The sequence below is a fragment of the Eptatretus burgeri genome, chromosome 4, assembly GCF_056783735.1.
Source record: "Eptatretus burgeri isolate ZD-2024b chromosome 4, Ebu_testis_v1, whole genome shotgun sequence".
NCBI lineage: Eukaryota > Metazoa > Chordata > Myxini > Myxiniformes > Myxinidae > Eptatretus > Eptatretus burgeri.
The window spans coordinates 80,715,708-80,740,330 of record NC_140964.1 but is presented as its reverse complement, the minus strand read 5'-3'; the positions used below and the strand labels follow the sequence as shown (position 1 = coordinate 80,740,330).

General features: G+C 43.1%; 2 protein-coding genes across 6 annotated transcripts in view; both read left to right on the top strand.

Annotated features, from left to right (window-relative positions):
- SMARCB1 (SWI/SNF related BAF chromatin remodeling complex subunit B1) overlaps window positions 1-593 on the top strand; it is a 46,530-nt gene extending 45,937 nt beyond the window's left edge. Inside the window, exon 9 of the mRNA XM_085878943.1 lies at window positions 167-593. Within this exon, the coding sequence (XP_085735069.1) occupies window positions 167-206 (40 nt within the window). The 3' untranslated portion in view covers window positions 207-593. The remainder of the gene's footprint in view (window positions 1-166) is intronic.
- A 7,153-nt stretch (window positions 594-7,746) lies between these two features.
- Window positions 7,747-24,623, top strand: part of LOC147028498 (active breakpoint cluster region-related protein-like) — a 148,821-nt gene continuing 131,944 nt past the window's right edge. For 2 of the 5 annotated variants that reach the window (XR_015057588.1, XM_085878931.1), the window contains exon 1: window positions 7,759-8,765. Coding sequence is in view for 4 of the 5 variants with exons in the window: in XM_085878931.1 (XP_085735057.1) it covers window positions 8,084-8,765 (682 nt within the window). In the remaining variant the exon portion in view is untranslated. Of the gene's footprint in view, window positions 8,766-24,623 lie in introns of all 5 variants that reach the window. The other 3 variants (XM_085878935.1, XM_085878933.1, XM_085878932.1) reach the window with 3 other exon arrangements.

The window sequence follows — 24,623 nt, the reverse complement described above, 5'->3', positions numbered from 1 at the left end:
ACATGTGACTGTTTGAGCACAAAGTAAAAGCACAAAACATGCACATTGATTTGTTCATTTAGGTCCCACGTACATGAATGTTTTCTCTCTTCGTTTTATGCATAACCAATATTTCCTCACTATTCGCCAACAATTTCTATTTTTTGTTTTGTTTTATAACCTGCAGGCGCATGAGAAGGTTGGCAAATACAGCACCTGCATGGTGAAAATGCTCGACGAGCGTCACGCTACAACAGTGGAATGAGCTCTTTCCAAGTGCACCCAATTGCATTTGGCATTTTAATTGTGTGCTTGAATTGTGTTCGTGTCTTCAGTTTCTTCTTCATTTTTAATTACTCCATGAAGTTGCAAAAATCTTTGGCTTTTTTTTTTTGTAGTTATCGTATGTACTGTAAAACATTTTGTATATAAAATGTTTAAAAGAAACAACAACTATTTGTTGATGAAGTTTTGTTACAGCGGTTTTTATCTCACCTAAAGAATATGTTTGGAAGGATGTGAACTATTCTTCAAACTTAGAAGGTGGGACCCGTAGCATTGTGAATTAGCTCAAGTGCATAGCATTTTGAATAAACGTTTTCCATCATTGGAAAGCCTCATTCACTATTTTGTTGAAGGCACCACTACGTGCACAGTTCCTAACCTATGCAATAGGTGGTGTTTACCTGTACCTGTTGACTTGGAATCAAAAACCGGTACACCAACTCGAGCATGACTTTCAACCCAGGTATGTCTATTTTCCGTCTTTGAGTGTTCCCAAGCTTTGACAAATTTTGGGCAGATCATATATCAAAACTGGTTGCCAGAGGAAAGTATTGCGTTGGGCATCCTTTTCTGAGCCCTCTCCCTCGGCATTCATCAGTTACTTCGTGCATAAAGACAAAGTTCCATCGCATGTGGCTCACCGTTCTGAGCTGGATCTTCTGCATCCCATGTGAAGGTCAAAGTACTGTACATTCATTATTCGTGGCGCAATGATAGGCTGAGGTACACCAGTTGTTGGCATCCTTCTGCAAACGGGCTGAAGGCTTTTACCTCCTATTCTTTACCAAAATACGCTTAGCCCTCATGACAATTTTGCTGATTTTTCTGTGGAATCAAAACTAGTTATAGCAAAAAAACACCACCAAACTTATTATTTACTTGGCTATCAATTTTAGATAAATTTATTACTTAAGATTCTTCCTCCTAATGAGACTACTCTAGGTATTTTGCATTTTGTTTAAAAGGCTCATGCACTTCCAGAGCCATCTTGTCTGGAATGGGGAAAAAGGAAATAAACCGAACAACGCTGCCTTATCCCAACATGTGACCTTGACAACAACTAAGCCACCAGATTCGGTCGTGTAATGGTTAGAGCGTCTGCTCCGAGTGTGGGCGGTTCACATCCCCGCCGAGTCGTACCAAAGACTTTTAAAATGGTACGTGCCGCCTCCTTGCTTGACGCTCAGCATTTAAAAGGATAAGAGCACTGTTAATCCCCATAGGTTGACTTCCATGGAAAGTAGGAAATTCTTACTTAGGAAATGCCCTGCTGAGTGCGGTGAGAAAGGTGGTGCCATTGTTGACGTCGTTGGTACCCACAGTGCATGGGGAAGTGACGGCATTTCCCCCAAGCTCAGTGGCTGTTTTGGTGTTGTCTCAGAGTCCTGTGTTGTCTTGTATTCTTCTGTATGTCCCATGTGTATGAGATGTGTGTGGCAGCTCCACTATGAGCTTAAGATACTGAAAAACAAACAAACAAACAAACAAAACGGAGGTGAGCTTCTGGGCCAAACTACACTCATGGATGAAATCACCATGACGTCAATCAAGGTATGATGACCCCTGTGGAAAGCATAGAGCAGCTGACGTTTCAGGTGTTGATCCTTCATCGGAACAAGAGAGTGAAGGCTGGAAGGATGAAACAGATGCTTATTTTCCTCCAATGAAGGGTTGATTCTCGAAACGTCACCTTACTTTCCATGGCAGTTAGGATATTCATTCAACGTCTTGTCTGTTCCATCCATTGTTCTACCTGTCTGCTGATGCAGAACTAGTTCTTCATTCTTAAAACAACAATGCCACGATTTGAAATACAAGACCAACAAAGGTTGATGAAAAGAACTTCAATTGGTGTTCAATCACATGGCATAAGGGGAAATGCATACTGAGAGATGAATTTATTTCCTTGTGTTGAGAGAGGTTGGAGCAGTGGAGCTCAATTTCCTGAAATGTGATGAATAATTAGTAATTGGTAGTTATTTCCATCTCACCCTTTTTAGTCTTCACTCTTGCTCCTTTTTCTTTTGGGTCTACGAGCAGAGTACCTGCCCTATGGGCAATCTTGTTCCAAGCATGCAACGCATTCTTCTGACACATACCTTTATTTGGCTGGTGTACAGGCAACTGACAACTCTATGTAGGCAAAAAAACCCCCAAAAACCCATGAAGTTATGTGCATGAAGTAAAAACATACTCACTGCTTATAATTCAAAACACCTAACTGCACTGGAAAACGTGGGGACAGGAATACTGTCCTGTAAATGGTGACTTGTAATACCCTCCTCCACCTGGAGGTGGTGCTAGACGATACACATTTACATCGATAATTTGCATCCCTCCCACCTCCCACCAAGACCACCGGCAAAGACAAAAACACTCATATACATTAATTATTTACTTTTAACGTTGTTCATAACCAACGGGAACAGGAACAATGCAAGCATGATAGGCCGAATGGCCTTCTCATGCGCCAAAGTTCTTTGTGTGTTTGTTTCACATTAAGAACATGAAGAAATGGGGAAGAGAGGACAGAGAGTTGGAGGTGAGGGTGCATGGAGTTGGAAGAGGGAGATTGAAATGTTGGGAAGGGGGGGGGAGGAGGGAATTGAGGTTTTGAGGTTGGAAGGGGGATTGAGTACTTGGGGGTTTGGGGTAGTTGAGGACTTGAAGAAGAGAGGGGGAGGGGATGACAGTTGGCTTGGGGGAGGGAGGGAAGAGAGGGGACAGTTTGGATCAAGATCAAGGGGTTTGAGGCTTTTAAGAGGGTTGAGGACATTTGGTTAGGGGGTTTGAGGATTTGAAAAAGGGGGGAGGAGGGCACAGAGTTTGGGTGTGGTGGTAGGGGGTGGCAGAGAGGTCAGAGTTGGGAGGGAGGTTAAGGACATGGGATTGTATGTGGGTGGGTGGGTCGGAACCTGAAGTCACATTTTACGTGATGCAGAATTTCCATGGGTCCGTGATAGTCCCATTGTATCTTTTGCGTCCTCTTGGTATTTTGTGTCCTCTGGGTATTTTGTGTCATCAGGGTCTTTTGGATGCCCTGCGTCTTTTGGGTCCTCTAGGTCTTTTGGGTTTTCTGGATACTTTGGGTGTTCGAGATCTTTTCAGTACTCAAGGTCTTTTGGGTGTTTTGGTTCCTCAGGGTCTTTTGGATCCTTGGGGTCTTGTGGGGTTTTTTTGGTTTTTTTGGATCTTCAAGGTATTTTCAGTCTTTTGAGTCTTCTGGGTCTTTGGGGCATTTTTGGTATTTAAAAGTCTTTGGGGGTATTTTGGGTCCTTGGGGTCTTTTGATTCTTTGGGGTATTTTGGGTAATTAAAGGTCTTTGAGGTATTTTGGGGTGTTATTTTAGTTATTTTGGGTCTTTGGGATATTTTGGTTCTTATCTTAGGTCTTTTGGGTCTTTTGGGTCTTCAGGGTCTTTTGGGTTTCTTCCGTTCTTGGGGTCTTTTGGGTCCTTTGGGCACTTTAGGTAAAGTATTTCAGGTTACAATTGTGGGTGACGTTTGGTCAGCTGTCCAACCAATGGGTGAAGAGCGGATAGACATTCATACTCGTGTACAATTGCTTTGTTATATATAGATTGTTCCATTATTTATTAATTTTTTTTAAATAGATAACTGACTCCATTTGTTCCATTCCACTCTTCTCATTACAAAAGCAGCTTTCTGCCATTTCTTGTCAAAAACCTGTTTTCAACGTTTATCTTTTGTACTCTATCAAACCCTGTTTGGCAGTCAGTATCTCAATGTCTCATGTGTTCCTCATGGTCTTTTGTTCAGCTCTTGGTTTGGAACATACCTTTCAATTTAATTTGGGAAATATAGGTATGAAAGCGCAGAGAAGAAGAGAATCAGAGGCAAAGGATCAATGGACACAAAACGGGCAAAGTGAAAACAGTCGTACTCCTCATGGGGAATGTGTGATTTTTTTTGATGTCATAATTGCAAATGTAGAACACTACATCTGATCAGTGTGAAATTTTTTGACGGTCATCGATGGATAAAATGGTCCACAGAAAAAAACATTTGATGTCATCGGTTACGTGATTCGGCAGCCATATTGTTTTCAAAAAAAACAAACCTTCGAAAATCTTCTTTGAAGTGGCTGAACAGATCGAGGCGAAACTTTACACGGATGACTGCCTATCCATGAGGAACAAAGGGTTCAGACATATGACATCTTAGGTCACATGATTTGGCAGCCATATTGGATTTACCCTAAAACCTATAAAAAAAATCTTCTTCTCCAGGATGGCTAGACAGATCTCGGAGAAACTTCACACAAATGTTCTCCAAGTCTTGGGTGTACAAGTTTGTTTGGGAATAATTGCTCGGTTACATTGTTTGGCAGCCATATTGGATTGAAGAAAAGTATTAAATAATGTTTTCTCTGGGACCACTAAATCAATCGATGTGAAACTTCACAATTATGATCTCGTAGTGATGGGGAATGCATCTATCCATAATTCTAGCAGTGTGTGTGTGTGTGTGTGTGTGTGTGTGTGTGTGTGTGTGTGTGTGTGTGTGTGTGTGTGTGTGTGTGTGTGTGTGTGTGTGTGTGTGTGTGTGTGTGTGTGTGTGTGTGTGAGACCGCTGTTTCTCGACAACCACTGGTCCGATCTAATTGAAACTTGCCAGATACTGTATATTGCTGAGGACCTGAGGATGTGCCTTTTCAAGGTTTGATATTAATTGGACAAGTGCCTCCCAAGTTATGGCTTTATTTACCAACCAATGACAAGACACGTTGTTGCGTGGGCGTGGCCGATGGGGGAAGGGAACCTCAGCCGCATTCCCCATTTCAGGTTACAACGTACGGGCTTCCGGATAGTGATGACTTCGTGTATTCTAATAATTTCTCGATTTCTTATGCGCATTTATAGATAAACACAATGCCCCAAGTTATGATCGTTTTCATATTAGATGCTGTATAAATTTCGGTAACATCAGAGTGAGCTGGTATGCTCCGAACCAGAAAGTAATTTTTTTTTTCTCTTTTCTCTTTTTGTTTTTCCTTGCGAAGACATTGCGAAAAGGCAAAATACGTTGGCGCTAATTGAATAATTGGCCATTAAAACTAAATTGCGAATAATCGTAAATGCGATATGCGAACTTCTGGGCCACGCACGGACGGGCACGCGAGAGCGAAGAAACGGCCTGTGTGGTTGTTGTTTCTTTCTCGCGGTTTGAATATTATATATATTTTTTATGGGCACGTACTAGTGTTTTAAATTTCAACTTGATCGGACACATGGTGTGGCAGCCAGAATTATTTATTTATTATTGATTTGGGTTCTTTTTGAGTTTTTTTCAAAAAAAAAATTTTTTTTTTTTGAATAAGGCTCACTTGGCTGTGCCTGGATATTTTTGGCTGTGCCTGGATGGGTTTGAGGGTGGAGGAGTAGCAGTTGAAATGTGAATCCTATCCAGATTCCTGATGATTTCATCTTTGCTTTTTGCTTGTTCAGGTTCCTTCTGATTACTCCAATGCAGGACTGTACCTATTTGGTCTTCCATTTGATTTGAATTGAATTGAATTTATTTTAATCCCTTTCTGAATTCAATTAAATAATGAAAAACGTCATGGGTCAGGGTCAAGTGTCCGATCAAAGCGAGGTTGCATCAAAGCGTGACGTCTTTGTTCCCGGTCATCACTGCCAGCAGTTAAAAAGTAGCAGTTTCTAATTATGTGACTTATTAATTACGTAACACCAGTACACAAAAAAACACACAAAAAAAGTCCACAAACACCACACACCACACAAAAAAAGTCCTGGTGAGGGTCTGCAATCTCTCATTGCTCTTTGTCTCGTCTTTGTGGCAGATCTTTTGGTATAATTTTTCAGGTGAAAAAGGATAACAGTTTTGTAATCATTATTATGAAGATTTCTGAATTTGATACTGTAGTCATTAACAGTGTGACCACTCCTCATTTTCATAAATGCCAAGGTAAGCCAATGAAAAAAGCCAAGACTTCACAAGGTATCGGAAAAGCGATGATAATAGAAAACCTAAACACCAAGAAAACCTCTAGGAAACCAAGACGCCAAGGTGAACAACAAATAGCCAAGATCTTGTGAAAAAGCCAAGGAGTGGTCACACTGGCCATTAAAATAACGGAAACCAAAATAATGTTTGCACTGCGTTGACAAGACTGTAAATCACTGAAACACCATTGTAGCAATGATGGATCGATATTATAAAAGTGCGAAATTTTGTAAATTTTCTTCATTGGGGAGCATCGTGGCTGCTATGATCACCATTCATGACCAAAAACAGGTACAAACACGAGCACATGACATTTGAAACAAATGTGATGACGATTTGGGTTTTGACGTCATGAGGTTCACGTTGGGGTTCCTGAATGCCAGGAATTTGACGGAATAGTGCAAGGACAGTGACGTCACCTCCCTTTGTGCTGGGTTTGATTGCTGACCTGACGATAAACTGTTGGATTGGTGCTTTTGCGGGCAGGCCGTTGCACCACAGAGTGCCCCGTCCCTCAGATGTTAAACCGTGTCTCTGATATGCCAGCATTTATCCCACGGTGTTCTTCATGACGATGAGGCAAGCCATCACCAGCATCCTGACCAAATTACTAATTAATTTTCTCACCAACAGGGGGCACTCAGCACCATAGCTGTGTCGACCCAGCTGATGATGCAACCTTCAGCCACGTGTTGCTTACGTCTGGAAAAACACACACACACACACACACACACACACACACACACACACACACACACACACACACACACACACACACACACACACACACACACACACACACACACACACACACACACACACACACACACACACACTTTTTGGGTCTCCATGGAAGAAACAAAGCATGACCTACAATTTTCGAAAAGATGTTTGATGCCTTTTTTACGTCCATGACGTGTGGATGTTCCATTAGTCACGAGGACACTCGGTGGAGCGCACACCTCCGCACACCTCCGCACACCTCCATCAGGCTGAACAGTTTACGTTTTGTATCCCACTGATCGGCTGCATCTGGATCCGGACCTGAACTAAAATCGAATCATTTGGTCCTTGTCACACACCCGGCCTGTTCGCCAAGTTTCGGCCGAATCCGTCCACAGCTTTTCAGATAGACAGACAAACAGGGGTGAAAACACAACCTCAGTGCACTTTCAATGGCGGAGGTAATCAGCTTGCTGTCGCTTGCCAAGCCAGCCGTTCCTTAACCGTTTCGTTGGAATGCTTGCTTGAGTGCTTAAGCCACTTGGCGAGCGCTCAACAAGCTGATGGAACACAGCCGAATGCAAACGGCACAGCCAACTTTACGTCCCAAATCTCAAAGATGCTGTGCTCCGACATGCAGCTCCCCCCTACTGACTGCCCAAACTCGGAAAGGGCTCCGAAGGTACAAAGCGCGCGCGCCTCGGACGTTCGAGCTGTTCGTCGCGAATCGGCGTGGCGGAAGCCGCTGACCCTGCCCAAACTCGGAAAGGGCTCCGAAGGTACAAAGCGCGCGCGCGCCTCGGACGCTCATCGGGCTGTTCTTCGCGAATCGGCGAGGCGGAATCCACGGATTGCGGTTGAAACCGCCAACCCCGAGGCTCAGGCGGTTTCTCACGCTTCGACAACTTCGTTTTTTCGTGAACACACGATCTCGGCCATTGTTTCCGATGTTATTCCGCAGATAACACAATTCCCTTTGTCCGTGCAGACTCAGAGTACCGAAACAAGGTTTCCACTCGCCTTCACGACTCACACTTCAGAGTTATCGTGCCGTCCATGACGTCCGAGACCCAGGAAGAGGTAAAGTTGAGTTGTGCAGGTGTTGCGGATGACCATGAACGCCGAACTCCAACAGGCATGGCTGGAGTACTTCCCAAGCTTCCCTGCGCCCGTCTTGGCCCTGTCCGAACCGGTCACGCTCCAAGACCTTCGGGATGAACTGGACCGCCGCGAGGAGTCCGTGCGGGAGCTTCAGCAGCAACTTCGCCATGAGGAGTTCTTGGTGATGTTCCTCAGCAAGAGGTTAGAAGAGGTGAGCGATGGACGAAACGACGCGAGGCGGCGGGTGGTCGTTGACGGTCCACCGTCTCCTAGGCAACCCGGGTCGCCCACCGCCCCGACACAGCGACCGGTTCAGCCCGTGCCGGCCGTGAGGCACGGAAAGCGGAGACGTGCACCGTACCTCCATCCCGGGTACTACCACCGAGGGGTGTCGTGCTCGACCGAAGACCTGCTGAGCCGCGTCGCGGACGACGAGCCCGATGGGAGTGGAACCCCCGGCAAGACGACGGGTCTCGGACCAACCCGCTGTCGACACGTGGTCGATCCCAGTGAGGCCTGTAGACCGCGGTCGTGGCCCATGAACGTGCACGGTTCGGCGGACGAACTCGCCTTCCCCCCAAGGAACGTGCTCGCGTCCCTGAGCACCGTGGACGGGAACATGCCGAGCAGCAAGACCAAGAGGGGTCGCCATTACCGGCGGACGGGCGAGCAGAGCACGCGCCGTACAGGTGAGCCGTGCACGTTCCCCAAACACCTGCGGAGATCCCCCCCGGTTCGGCCTGTCCTACGAGATGCCGAGCTCACCTGTCCTGAGCTCCTGAAACTCGGGGACACTTAAACACTTAAACACTTTAAACAAAATGTTTCTGTGCAATTTCATCTCCAAGGTTTTGTTTGTGACTTCGTGGTGTTCACGTCGCAGCGACATTGCACCGACGTCGTTCGCTGCTCGGGGGCAACGGGTGGTTCAAGGGATGTGGGATTTAAAGGGGGCGTCCATTTATTACGTACACACCGAGTAAGATGGATATCGAACGGAGTGAAGGAAGAGAATTGAGTGGAAGTCCCTTATAGTAAAGAGTGGGGAGAGAAAGGAAAGGAAAGAACTTTGGAAAGATATAACAAGGAAAGGGATGAGTGTTACACTACCCTGGTACATACAAGAGGGGTTTGGGGTCGGGGTCACAGAGTGTGTCTGTGTCTGTGTCTGTGTCTGTGTCTGTGTCTGTGTCTGTGTCTGTGTCTGTGTCTGTTTGTGTTTTGAACAGATGTCTGCTGAGGACATCGTTTAACAAGTGGCCGACATTACTTGTATTCCCAATAATGACGATAAGTGCCTGTGGACGTGAGTTGTCATACTTGAAGGCAATTCCTCGTTTGGCAAATTTTGATGTAAATAGTATTGATATTGATTAGTGGTGATATTTTGATATTGATTTCGATTAGTAGCGATATTTAGATTTTGATTATGATTCATAGTGATGTTTAGATATTGATTAATATTCATAGTGATATTTAGATATTGATTTTGATTTGTAGCGATTATTTAGATTTTGATTATGATTCATAGTGATATTTAGATATTGATTAGTGGTGATATTTAGATATTGATTTTGATTAGTAGCAATATTTAGATTTTGATTATGATTCATAGTGATGTTTAGATATTGATTAATATTTATCGTGATGTTTAGATATTGATTAGTAGCGATATTTAGATTTTGATTATGATTCATAGTGATATTTTGATTATGATTCATAGTGATGTTTAGATATTGATTAATATTCATAGTGATATTTAGATATTGATTACTGGTGATATTTAGATATTGATTTTGATTAGTAGCAATATTTAGATTTTGATTATGATTCATAGTGATATTTAGATATTGATTAGTGGTGATATTTAGATATTGATTTTGATTAGTAGCGATATTTAGATTTTGATTATGATTCATAGTGATATTTAGATATTGATTAGTGGTGATATTTAGATTTTGATTATGATTCATAGTGATGTTTAGATATTGATGAATAGATATTGATTTTGATTCATAGTGATATTTTGATATTGATTATGATTTGTAGTGATATTTAGATGTTGATGAGGAGTGACATTTAAAATAATGATATTGAGAGTCAGCATTGATAATAATATATGATCAAATCCTCCACTTGGAAGATCGCTAATTTAGTGACGGGTTGTCCATAGGGACTGTCCACCAAGAAAGCCGAACAGATCTTTTCTTCGGTTTCCCATGTACAGACACTTTAATGAGATCTGCAGCCTTCAGTTTTTCCCTGTTTAATCAGGCTCGGCCAAGCGAACCCTGGGGAAATTAATCGCGATGGTACAACCTCCTGATCAAACGGAAGACCAAGAAGGAACCTGAAGAAGAAAAGAGCAAAGATTATGTCATCAGGAGGAACTTGGATAGGATTCGGGTTTCAGCTGATACTCCACTACCCTCAAACCCATCCAGGTGCAGCCAAGTGGGCCTTGCAGAAAAGTTTCTGCAAGAATTCACTTCTCCTTTGAGAGATAGATGAAGAAAGAGAGCAATGGAGAGTAAAAGACGAAAGAGAAGAAAAAGCAAGAATTGCAATGAATAAAGAGAACTGTGAAAAAAGTAGAAAGAAGTGTGAAAGAAACAATGAACAAAGATGTCAGGAAGAACCCGGATATAGATTTCAGCAGTTGCTCCCCAAGCTCAAATGCAGCAACATGTACAATCTACCAGAGATCCGTGAATGGGGAAGCACATTCTGCACAGGATAATGTACAAACATAATGAAACAGAAGACCAAGAAGGAACCCAAAGATGGAGTCATCAGGAGGAACCTGGATATCGTTCGGGTTTCAACCACGACTCCCCTACTTTCAAACCCAACCCTAACACTGTTATAACTCCAAACTCGAGTGAAGCCGATGGTGAGCCATTGCAAATCCCTACCCTCCCCACCTAAAGAAAAGTTGGAAGATGACAAGGGTTCCACCAGGAATGACCCAACATTAAATTTTGTTTTAAAAACAATCTTCTGTTTAGATTCCTGTGACCCGATGTCCCCAGTATGACATACCAGTCCTATCCTTTCTCGAGCGGGCAAGGCTAACCAGTGTGGCGTGACAATCCAGTTGGGCTAGTTTTGTCACTTCCATATTTTCAAAGGTTTGATTATCAAAAGTTGATTACGAACAACCAAACTGTGAGCATATACAAACATTCAGTATGAGGCTTCAGTGATTTCTTTCTTTTTTTTTCACAGTGAATCAAGTTTACCCAAAAGTTATGGCAGTTTTGCAGCTTTGAAGGCAATTTACAATCGGATCATGATGAAGAGATATTTTTAAGTGACCTTTTAAACAAGGTGTGCGTCCTTTAAAAACAAACGTAAGAGTTACGAGGAGATACTGCTCTGATGCTCTCGATTCTGTTCTGCTGCAACAGCAGCAATTCCTGTTTATACGACAACTTTGTCCAGTTCTCTTCTATCCTTAACCCCGAGAGTTTTGACCACTTTTCTGTCCTTCACTCTTCACTCCTTTGCTGCCTCACATCTGCCTGCAAGATGGCAAATATTAGTTCTTTTCACAAGAAATGTGCAAATACAAATCCGCTTTAACCAGACTCGTTGATGTAATGGTTAGTGTGTCTGCTTTGAATTCAGGAGATCAGCGGTTCAACTAATCTTCCCAAATAATTTTCAAATGCTACGTGTTGCTTCCTTGCTTGACATTCTCGGCATTTAAAAGGAGAGAGCATGGATACAAAAAAAACAAAGGTTGGCAATATAGTCCATGGGCTAAACCTGAAAATTTGACCCATCGGTACCATCTCTGGTGGCGAAGGCTCACTATGTTTTTTTGATAGTTTAGGACCTACAGATGAGGAATTGAGGTGATAGCAGTGTGAAATTGGCAACTTTCTGGTAGTTTTCACCTCTCAAACATCACCCTACCGCTATATTTTGAAGACTAAAATTTGGGCGTCGGGGAAACTAAAATGACTGTAGTTTCGCTCTGGACGGGTCAATCTTAACAATATACCACTCATAATGTCTTTCTATGTACCCTCTATCTAAATCAAGAAGGTTTATGTAAAATATTTCATTATGAAGGTCACCAATTTTAGGGGTTGCCCAAAATTGACCATAGGGCAAGTCATGTTGCTAGAATAAAGTAACAAATCACCCAATGGTGATTTAAACACTTGGAATGCATATCTTAGAGGTCTTCAGATGATTCTCAGGGGACATTATTGAGTTGCCTTTGCAAAACGTTATTTCAGAGCAATTGATTTTGAACCGTTTCTTGTAAATGCCTAAAATCCAGGGTTTCAGGGGTAGGGGAAACCATAATAATTGGTAGCTTTGGAGTGTATAGGGCAAATTTGATAATCTACCACTCAAATTGTATGTCTATACGTACTCTCTATCATAATCACAGTAGATTATGCAAATTATGTCCATATGTTGGTCACCAGAGGTCAAAAGGTCACAATTTTAGAGGCTGCCAAAATCCTCTTTAGCACAACTTATTCTATGAAAACAAAGTTGTAAAAATGAACAAAAAGTAATATCAACTTCCAGAAATTATATTTTAGATGTCTTTAGGTAATGTTGAGGGCTTGGAAAGTAACCTCAGTAATTTGAGTTCTCAATCTTCATCATCATCATCATCACAATCTGATTCAATATCAACTGTCATCTCTAGTTCATCCTCCTCATTTCACTGGTTTTTGCAAGTTTGTAATTTGCACATCGGCGTACATTTCAACCCATTGTCTATGCAGCCACACTCTCCCTTTTTGCAAACTCGTTTGCACTGGCAGGCCATCATTTCCAACACAGCTTCAGGTGCCGGACACAGCTTCAGGTGCCGGAGTTCCGGCCATCCAGTCGATGGCAATTGAACTGCTTTCATCTTTTACCCATCCATTTCCCTCTGGATCAGGAATTACTGATTTTGTCTCCAGGCTTCGCTTCCAAATTACTGTCTGTTAATTGGCATGGAGGTCATGCTTTGTTAGACTATCTTTACAAGGTTGAAGAAGGTTTGACTCTATTTCCCCTCTTTTGGCAAAGAACACCTCGTATCGGAGTTGATTTACCTGCACAGTTTTTGTGGACGATGCATACATGAGACATGTGAAATGTTGCAAGGTATCAAACATTTGATCTGATATCTCCCATGCACTTCCAAGGTTGGAGAAGGCACATTGGAATTCACCGTTTGATCGCATTTTGTCCAGTGGTCCTGTTTTTCCTCGCCCAACAAAATAACTTAGTGTCACATCCAGTGTAAGCATGAAAGCCGAGAAGTGCACCACATAGTTCATCTCCAAGGGATAACCTGAGTAGGGAAATGTCCACAAATTGAGTACGTGTCTTTGTTCCCCTCTTTTGGTACAAGGTAGCCGGAATGTCCTTTGCAAAGGAAAGTAGTAGCACAAATACATCTGTGTCCTCAGAAATAACAATTACAGTTTGATATCCAGTGTCAGCGGCATGCTTCGCATGAAGTATTAATCGTGTGTCTGCTTCTTCTTGAGAGGACTCAAGTTCACCCATTTCACAACTACCACCGATCAATATCTTGTCACATCTTATGCCACATGTCACAAGAAGAACTTTGTCTTTAATCAGGCTCCTCTTGTTTTCAGTTTTATAATCTGCAACCAGAAACTCAATAAGTCTTGTCTTATTGTCAGCTTCTGATAAGAAGTTCCTCCATTTTTTTTATTTTGTGACCTGGCGCAATGCTGCTGAATTTGATGCCGCTGCCTGAGCCCCTTTTGAGCCTTTCTGCGTTCTTGATGGAGCTTTCCTTATTATATACACATCAAATACAACATCTATTCGTTGACTCATCGCACCTACCCTCAAGACAACTTTCAGGACAGACGTTGAAACCTCAGCAAATGTGCTATTTTTCACATTTAACTTCTGCACAATGCTCATGCCATCGATAATGCATGCTGAGTTCTGTGGGAGGGTTTCTACAGGAGGTACGCTTTCCCCAATTTTCTTGATAAGTGCTGCTTTTTCAGTCTTCCTTAGCGACCAATCTTGATTTGCCAACGCCCGTGGGAATGGGCCTCGTGGATGAGACAGAACCTCCTGCATGTCCAGCTCACGACCTTGTGCGATAACAATCATTCTGGAAAAAAGATTGCGATCTGCTCGTAGGATAACCTCTTTCCCTTTGCATTGCACTTTTTTGTACAAACATTTGCAAATGTCTTTAGCTTTTGCTTCTTAATAGTTGCATGGAAATCTACAGCATCCGGTGCCTCCTTTTCAAGACGATCAGTCTTGAACTTCTGGTATGCCTTTTTGCCAATGCTTTGAGCAGTGAAAAGGTCCTTCTCAACATCCGCTGGGGCCAATGCGCCGGTAGAAATGTTCACGAGAGAGTCCTCTTCTGATCTGTAGGGATTTATTTGAGTTCTGAATAAGATCAGTGAGTGATTGGACGGCTAACTCGTCTTTTTCAATTCTCTTTTTCTGCAAATCCGGATGACTCGCAGTGGAGGAACGAGTTCCTAACATTTCTCTTAGGTGATGAAGAAACATGCTGTGGTATTCGGCATTTACGTAATAACGACGAATTGCACCTGGGTTTAAGCTACAGCCTCTTGTTCCACCTGACGTCTGGGTATCCTTATTTATTGTTTCTTCAATTGTTTGGTCCACTGGTATTTTGCCAAACGGATTATCAGCTCCTATTTGAACAGAAAATCCTCCGCTCATGAAGTATTCATACATTTCAGGATGATGAATATCTAACGACGACATTTGCGCATAGTAGAATGTCAAATATCTGGCATAGTTTAAACGGTCATACGTGAAACACCATGGGATCATGTCTCTGATTGAGGCCAGGTGTAAAAGCCAATCCCCTTCTCTTGTTGCCCGCAACAAACCAAGCACAACCTCGACCATATCTCGATAAGATATCCAAAATGCTGATAGGCTGCCATTGTCATTCTTGAGGAAGGCACAGTACTGTTGGAAAAGGGGAATAATGCGAATGCATGAAGCATTAGACATGGCATCATCTCGTGTCTCATGAGATACATCACTGGCAAAGTCTTTTAGAACAGTTAAAGCTTAAAAAGTACTTCCCCTATCCATGAAACCTTGGATTTTAGGTATCTACAACAAATGGTTCAAAATCAATTGCTCTGAAATACAATTTTGCAAAAGCAACTCAATAATGTCACCTTAGAATCATCTGAAGACCTCTAAAATATGTATTCCAAGTGTTTAAATCACCATTGAGTGATTTGTTACTTTTATTCGAGCAACATGACTTGCCCTATGGTATATTTTGGGCAACTCCTAAAATTGGTGACCTTTTGACCTCTGGTGACCTACATTATGAAATATTTTACATAAACCTTCTTGATTTAGATAGAGGGTACATAGACAGACATTATGAGTGGTATATTGTTAAGATTGACCCGTCCAGAGCGAAACTACAGTCATTTTAGTTTTTTTTTTGTTTGTTTGTTTTTCTCACCCCATCACTTTTTCAGTTCTCCCAAAGCTCTGTTTTTGGGGAAACCCAGTCAATACTTGAACCTTTTCATTTCCTGAATGGAAGAGGAACTTATACCTGCAGAATCATTAACACAGTCTTGCACTCCAAATCAGCAAAGTGCATAATATAATTTTGTACACCATTGTACCTCCTGTGGTTGTTTGTTTTCAGCTCACCTGGACTTTCGTCAGTCAGTCCGTAAACACTTCAGTCATTATCGCTTGAACCAAACACCTGATTTTGATGAAACTAGGCTACAAGCTTCATATTGGATGCCAAACGAAGGTTTATTGACCGCATCAAAATCTGCACTCATCAAAGGATCTTCAGGTGGGGGGGGGTTGACCCCCAAAATGGGTACTTGCTGTCTCCTCCGAAACTACACACACAATTTCGATGGAATTTGACCACAACATTCGTCACCTGTGATCTAACAAAGCATGTCCACCATATCAAAATATCCACTCATTAAGGGGTCTATGGGTGGGGGGGGGGTTTGACCCCCAAACTAGGTATTTGCTGTCTCCGAAACTACACACACAATTTCGATGAAATTTGACCACAACATTCGTCACCTGTGATCTACCAAAGCATGTCCATCATATCAAAATCTGCACTTATTTATGGGGTCTACGTGGGGTTTTTGGACCCCCTAAAATAGGTATTTGCTCTCTTCTCCGAAACTACAGACATGATTTTTTATAAAACTTGACCCTAACCTTCATCACCCATCATGTACAAAAGTGTATTGACTGCATCAAAATCTGCACTCATTAAGGAGTCTATGGGGGTGGTGGGTTCTGACGCCCCAAGATAGTTATTTGCTCTCTTCTCCAAACTACACACAGAATTTCAATGAAACTTGACCACAATCTTCATCACTCATGATGTACCAAAGTTTGTTCATGACATTAAAAAAAATTATGCTCTAAGGGGGTCTGTGGGGGATTTGAGTGACTGTTGCTCCTCATCCAGGTGAACTTCAGGACAAGCAGTCCAACTTTTTTTTTTCTTTCTGTGTAACCTTTTGTGGTGTAAAGGGTAAAGAGTGTATTTTATACCAGAACTTGTATGCAGGAATATCGACATTTGAAGCCTCACAACATTCAGACACGAGTTAAATATACTGTGATTTATATGAACAAGTTCAAATTTGATCTGGGCATTTGTTTGCCAAATGCCAAACTACCAATGCCAAATAAGTGATAGATTCAGCACTACCAATGCCAATGTTTAGTCCTCATCTGATATGATGAAGTATAAACTCTTTGGTGGGAAGCTGGGATCCATCTCACAAGCCAAACTCTGCCCCTCTCCCCACTGGAGGGCCTGTCACACCTTGACGATTTAGCCAGCGTATGCCTGACTTTTGAAAAATTTGGCTAAAACGCTGGCACGCGTCGAATACGTTTTGGGTAAGTTTGTATACGTTAAGAGCACGCTGGCATACGTCATACGCTGGCATACGTCGTAGTGCGCTGGCATACGTCGTAGTACGCCGAGCTGTTAGACAAATTTTCCATGCTTGAAATTTTTCGACGTATGCCAGCGTATGACTCACACGTTCCGCATAACACTGGCCATAAGTTGTAGGCACGTTACGCGATCGTTGACACACGTCCACACACGTTACTTGTAAGTTACTCATAAGTCAAAACACGTCAAGGTAATGGTTAGCGTCAGTGTTCCAGACTCCCTGGTTTATAATTTTTTTTTCTTCGGTATGACGGTGATGTTGACACTTCGATTTCTAGTGCGGTTATAATATAATATAATTAATAGGCTGCCGCTTAACGATTTAAATCATAACCGCATGGGAAATCGAAGTGTCAACATCACCGTCATACCGAAGAAAAAAAATAAAAACCAGGGAGTCTGGAACGCTGACGCTAACCATTACCTTGACGTGTTTTGACTTATGAGTAACTTACAAGTAACGTGTGTCGACGGGTGTCAATGATCGCGTAACGTGCCTACAACTTATGGCCAGCATATGTGGAACGTGTGTCATACGCCGAGTACGTCGAGACATTTTCAACATGCTGAAAATTTCTCGACGTACTCGGCATATGACGACCTATGCCAGCGTACTACGACATATGCCAGCGTACTACGACGTATGCCAGCGTGCTCTTAACGTATACAAAACTTACCCATAACGTATTCGACATATGCCAGCTTGGTTCGGCAAATTTTTCATACGTCAGCATACGCTGGCTAAAACGTCAAGGTGTGACAGCGGCTTCACACTTCGATGTCTAGTGCGGTTATGATTTGAATCGTCGAGCCGCAGCCTATTAATAGCCTACGCCACGTGACCGTCGGCGATACGCTGCCGCGCGCAATGCATAAGTTAGACTATCGTTGGGCATAGGTTGTGAATGCCGACAACACGCTCAGCATTCGTTGGTATAAGTTATCTATATGTGATTGAAACGTTCTGTGTGCGTTACTAATACGTTATGCATACGTCCAACACGTTATTATACGCCCAAAACTTAAAAAAAAATCATCAATAGTTCAGCGTACGCCAGCGTTTTACATACATTTTGATACCTTGCCATATGCTGGCTAAAACGTCAAGGTGTGACAGCCCCTTGAGGGGGGAACCTGATATGCAACGCCATTCACCCAAAGCACCATTATTTCATGATTTTTTTTTTTTTTTTTACTTCCATTTGATAAACAATTGAATTTTTTAATATGTTATTGTGACGGTGACTTATCACGTTTCACAATAATGCAGGACAGGAAACTTGTGGGAACGTGCCCTAGGGGGTTGAAAATGTATACACTACAAATGGATGAGGTGTGTGTGTGTGTGTGTGTGTGTGTGTGTGTGTGTGTGTGTGTGTGTGTGTGTGTGTGTGTGTGTGTGTGTGTGTGTCGTTGATTGTTTCAGAAGGTGGAACGGAGCCCACCTAGGACTCGAAGTATCCACCTTTGTTTTGGTGAAGGATCGTGATTCATGGCCTAAGTTGTGAAGTTGTTTTGTTCCGAGGGCTCTTTTCGCGATTGTCACTGAGCTTCGGACAGCCTCCAACTGTAGTTCGTTTGTGTTAATGTTCCCAGGGATGATTTGTCGGATCTTTGCGAGGTTCTTTATCATTCCCATTGCTCCAATTATTGGTACAATTTTGGTGCTCTTCAGCTTCCAGGATCTTTTCACTTCATTCTTGAGGTCTTGATATTTGGTCATTTCCTTGATTTCTGCATTATTTAGACCAAAATCACTGGGTACTGAAACTTCAATGAACAATGCCTTCTTTTCCTTTTTGTATCTGAGTACTATATCCAGGCGTAATGCTTTGTTTTCTATGTTCACGCTGGATGGGATCATCAGGTCGTATGTAAGCATCATTTCCATGTTTTCTATGATTGCTTTTAGTTCATGTTTCCATGAGTTTTCTGAAACTGGGATATTGAAATTTCTGTAGATGTGCCAGTGGATTACTCCACATACCTCGTTGTGCCTTTTTGTGTTCAGCTGTTCTGACATGAGTTTTTCTACATCCTGATGGGAGGTGACTCATGCTTTCTGTTTCGACATTGCAAAATCTACCCTTTTCCAATTGGCTCAATTTCGCCATCTTTTTTTTTGACATATTTTGTGGCCCTCTTCTACTCCAAGGTATTTCTATGATGTTTTGTTGTCTCTCCCTCATATGGCTGTATCTCGGTCGATTTTTATGTCGTCCGTTTTTGTTGGTCTACCTTGCACGAATGTGCACTTGGCACACTTATCTCGGCCAAAATTCCATTTGGATGTCGTCGGAGTACTGTTTCACTAATTTCAGTTGTTCTGCCAATTTTTCATCATTGTGAAGTCATTGGAAACGAGGAGTTTTTAAAATCATCCATGTAAAGTAGATGTGTCACCTTTTTTGCTTCTTTGGACGTTCTTTCATTGGTTGTGAGGGTGTTTGTGTCCTTGCTCATTAATGAGGTTACTTAGTGGATCCAGAGCAAGGCAAGACAGGAGGGGGGGACGACTGTCTCCTTGAAAATATCCTACGTCTCATCTTCACTCCTGGTATTTCGATCTTTCCTTCCGAGTGTTGTAGGATTAGTGTTGTACTCCATAAATGCATGGCTTTCTCAATCGGATTGATCATTTGGGGAGTTATCTTGTACATTTGCATGTATTTTATCATCCATGAATGTGGGACATGATTAAAAGGTTCTTTTTTTTTCATAGTCTATCCAGGCTGTGGACAGTTTGGTCCTTCTCATATTGTAGTTTTCCGGTATGGCCTTCCATCCATTGAGACCATACTCTGTGTGGAGCGTTGGTGCTGCCTAAGCAGTCTCCTTGGCTATTGGGCACAATCCTGGACGGGTCACCACTCCGACACAGGATACCAGCAAGCTGGCACTCATTTTGCCGACCTCGGAAGGATGACAGGCAGAGTCAACCCCCACCTGGTATTAATTAAACAGTCGAGTGGGATTTGAACTCAGGATCCTAGGATCCAAAGCCCACAATCCGAACCATTAAGCCAACACCAGGAGTATGGCCTTGTTTAGTAGTAAGTGGTCTATTATTCCATAACATCCTCTCTTGCATCCGTTCTGTTCTGCCTCTCGGCCTCCTTGTTGTGTTAGGTGATGGTACATTTGTTTCTGTGATGACTCCTCTTAAAAGTTTGTATGTTGCGGGTAGACAGGATATTGGGCAGTATTTGTGAGGTAGTTGGGTTCTTCTGATTATGGGATGAAGAAGGTGTTACTTTCTGTGAGCCATTCATCCATTTCCTGATCCACTTGGATAAGTTCATTGAACCTTTGAGCGTAGTGAATGTGGAGAGCATCAAATTGCTCTATCCAGAAGTTTGGGATCCCATCTGGGCCAGGGCTTTTGAAGTTTGCCATCTTTGTAAATTGTTTTATCTTTTCTGCATCAGTTATTACTGGGGGCATTTCCTCGAGATGTTGCTTCTTCTCTTCCAAGTTTTGGATCCATTCGACATCCTTATTATTGTGTCTGTGTCTGTCCAATATGTAAAGCTGAATTCATGTTTGTTTATTTATGCTTCAACAGCTACTGAACCAAATCCAACCTAATTTTGTACGCTGTACCCAAAGTGTGGTTTCAAGGGTTGATTCCATCTACAAGCAAAGCGACGGGTATTTTTGCTGCTACATATGTAAAATTCATTCCACTCATAGGACAAAGGTCAAACTCACTTTGGGGGTGTTGGCAAACTTACCACACTTACCACAATTGTCCAGTGCAGCTTGGTGAGAGAGTTTGGGTGGAAATTGGTAATTTGTTGAGGGTGCCAGTGATAACTCCATACTCTTCACAGACAGGGTGGGATCTTTAATGTCTCCTGCCAGCCCGTGCTTGCAAATGGAATATCCAACTTATCCTCCATCCGAGGGAAGGAACATCCTGCTTGCGAAGCATCAATCCAACAGTTTGGAGCCGGTTTTGGGAATCGAACCCAGAATAGACAGCTCATAGGTTGGTGATAGCATGAGGAATGTTCAAGAGCACACTACTTTGCACACTGTCAGGCCTCTTAACCATTTACCGTTTGGAGAAAATGTTGTGAATGTAGATAAAGGTTCTGAGGCTTCCTGGATGGTTTCCTGGAGCAAAAAACATGCGACAGCAAGCACGTCCACATTGGGGTGGTTTTCCTCTCCCATAAAAGGGTTCAGTGGACACAGTTGCCTTAGTGTGAATCTGTTTTGCATTAAACTGTTTTGTATAAACTCATCATGTCAAACAGAGGATGAACAAGGCTGGAGAGATTAGCATCGATTAAAATTTTTTTTACCTTACATGGTGGTTTATCCACCTTGAATAAAAGGGAAAGACTGATGTTTCGGGCCTTACCTCTTCGTCAGAGCAAAAGAGAGAACAATGGGGGCAAAGCTTCCTGTATAAACCTCTGCTCCCATCGTTTGGCACCACAAGAGAGATTACACGAGATTTTTGCATCTGTTGGTAAAAGGACAAGCACCCGTTCACGTGTGTAATGTGTGTTATATCCACTGCTGCGGCTAGCTTGTACAAACAGGAAATGGTACGAACCCGATACCTCTCATTGACGGATATTTCTCATATTTCCAATACAGAAACTAGAAACACCTGCTCCCTTGTGGAAAAATGGCAAGTTCTCCTCCCCCCCCCCACCTAAAAGGGGGGGGGGGTGCAGGGGTCAAAGGGGGTGATTTTTTTTTCTGACTTTCTTTGTGTACATGATCTGACCATGGGTACTACCAATACGTATGCAAAATTTGATGGAGATCAGGCCAGCTTTTCATGATTTTCAGACATGCATACGTACAGACATACATACTGTTGCGGGTCGGGGGTCAGGTGAGAAGACCACGAGGGGGGGGGGGGAAAGCTATCTCGGCTCCCACCAGACTCCCCGGAATTGTAGGCCGTCGCACACGGATAATTCTGTGAAGCGGCAGGTCGCTTAACCGACCGTGGACGCCAATAACTCAACCACGTGACTTCGGGTCCTCCGTCTAGTTAATCCGGTTACCTAAAAATAACCATGTGGTTTAATTACCGGGGAACACGCCCTCGGTACGCCTTGTCCGGGCCAGATCACTTTACCGGATCGGATGCAGCCGAGCGACACTGCCAAGGACGTACCGGCTAAAAGGAACGGATTGTTGGGATTAAAGTCCCGGCTAAGCTAAGATTCGGACAATGCTGGATCAATGAAGGAAAAGACAAAAATGAGCAGGGAACATCTATATATTAATACTGAAGGACCAATTTTGTGCTGCTCCAAGCGGTCGCGTCACGTTTTTCTCGGTACTGTGACCTGGACTGAAAGAAACATGGTACCTGTAAGAGTGCATCGCACATAGTGGCAATTGTCAAACTTCAACTCTGAAGCAGAATAAACACTTATCGTTTTACATTCATTTACATGGCAACGTGTGACGTCACCGCTGAGAGGCGTCAGGATGTCATGACATCATCGGTTATTCGCTGACGCCATTACGTCCGTCGTCAGAACGTTACTTGCTGAGAGGTGGAATTACTAATTCCACTCCTCGAAAATAGCGTCAAGAGTGCATCGCACATAGTGGCAATTGTTAAGCTTCAACTCTGAAGCAGAATAAACACTTATCGTTTTACATTCATTTACATGGTGACGTGTGACGTCACCGCTGAGAGGCATAAGGACGTCATGACATCATAACATTTTTCCTCAACATCGTCAATCATCATGCCAAGGCGTTATGTTAATGGCCGGAATGTCAAAAGACGTCGGACACAGCAATGTGCAGCTGCAGCTGAGACAGGGCCACAACCTCCTCCAAAGTTCACGATTGGGTTAATGCACGAACTCTGAGTACTGTGGTGCCCTCCGATTCAGAAGGGAGACGCGCAACTGCTGTCGTAACGGGAAGGTTCAGTTACCACCTTTATCACCATATCCAGAGGAACTGAATAATCTATTATGTAGCGGTGATGAACAATCTAAAAACTTCCACGACAATATAAGGCAGTACAACAGTGCCCTGTCATTTGCTTCATCCGGGGCACATGTAGTGCATCCTCCAGGAAGAGGGCCGTACACTTTTCGTTTGCATGGGCAAATCTACCACCGCACCGGTTCCTTGCATCCTGGTGAGAGCGAAAATCCTATCTATAATCAGCTATACATAATCGAAGGTCATCAAGCCACAGAACATCGACTGAGGTATCTGGAAAATCACAACTGCAGGCGTGATACGATGAATTTATTGACTGATGTCATACAACGCAATTGCCCATTCGCGATGGCCTACGAACATATGTTTGAGGTGGAGAAGGCAGCCGTTGAGTCGGCGATTCAGAACAATAGTGATCTTCCAAATATCACCATGTATTTTAAACAAGGGAGAGATCAGTGCCGGTATAATGCACCGACCCAAGATGAAGTGGCGGATGTGTTTGTAGGTGACGATGGTGCTCCACCAGTCAACAGAGATATCGTTGGTCATCCTCGAAATCAGCCACCCAGAAAAATTTCCTACATGTCAGCAAATATAGACCCCCATGGACTATCCTGTCTTTTTCCCCCGTGGTGATCTCGGCTGGCAGCATAATACTCCGCATAACCCACTCCACTCGACTCCAAAGCGGAACACGCTCACACTCCTTTAATTTTACGCTCATCGCCTAGCATGCCAGGCTCAATTCAACCCACTTTTCTATGGCGGGAAATTGTTCCAACAGTATGAAGTGGATGCTTACGTCCGTACCGAGGCTGCCCGCTTGGACTTCGTGCGGAGGAATCAGAATAACCTCAGAGTGGATTTTTATCAAGGACTGATAGATCATATACAAACACAGTCTGACCAACATGCTGGCAAAATTGTCATTTAGACATCATCATTTCAAGGTTCGCCACGTGCCTTACAGCAGAACTTCCAGGACGCTATGGCCATAGTTGGCAAATTCGGAAAGCCAGATATTTTCTTGACCTTCACATGCAACCCGAAACACCTGGACATAGTGGCCAACCTACCTGCAGGTCAGAAAATCGAACATAGACCAGATGTTGTGGCCAGAGTATTCAAACAACACCTCACTGAACTTCTGATTGATATCACAGAAAGCCACGTGCTTGGCATGGTTGTTGCGTACGTGTATGTCATCGAATTTCAGAAACGAGGATTACCCCACTGCCATTTAATGTTAATTCTCTCGCATGAATCCAAATTGAGGGTACCGGAAGATATTGATAAAATAATTAATGCCAAAATCCCAAGTGCTTAAACCAAACCTCATTTGTACGAGGTCAGAAGATCTTGTATGGTACATGGCCCTTGCGGAGGTCTGAACCCGAAGTCTGTATGTATGTCGGACGGCACGTGCAGTAAGGATTATCCGAAGACTTTTCGGGCCAAAACAAGCATGAGAATGGACGCATATCCTATGTACCGACGGCGCGATAATGGAACCACTATGAACGTTGGACAATACGAAGTTGATAACCGGTGGATTGTTCCATACAGCCCGTATTTCAGCGAGAAGTTTTCCGCTCATATCAATGTGGAGGCATGCATAACCGTC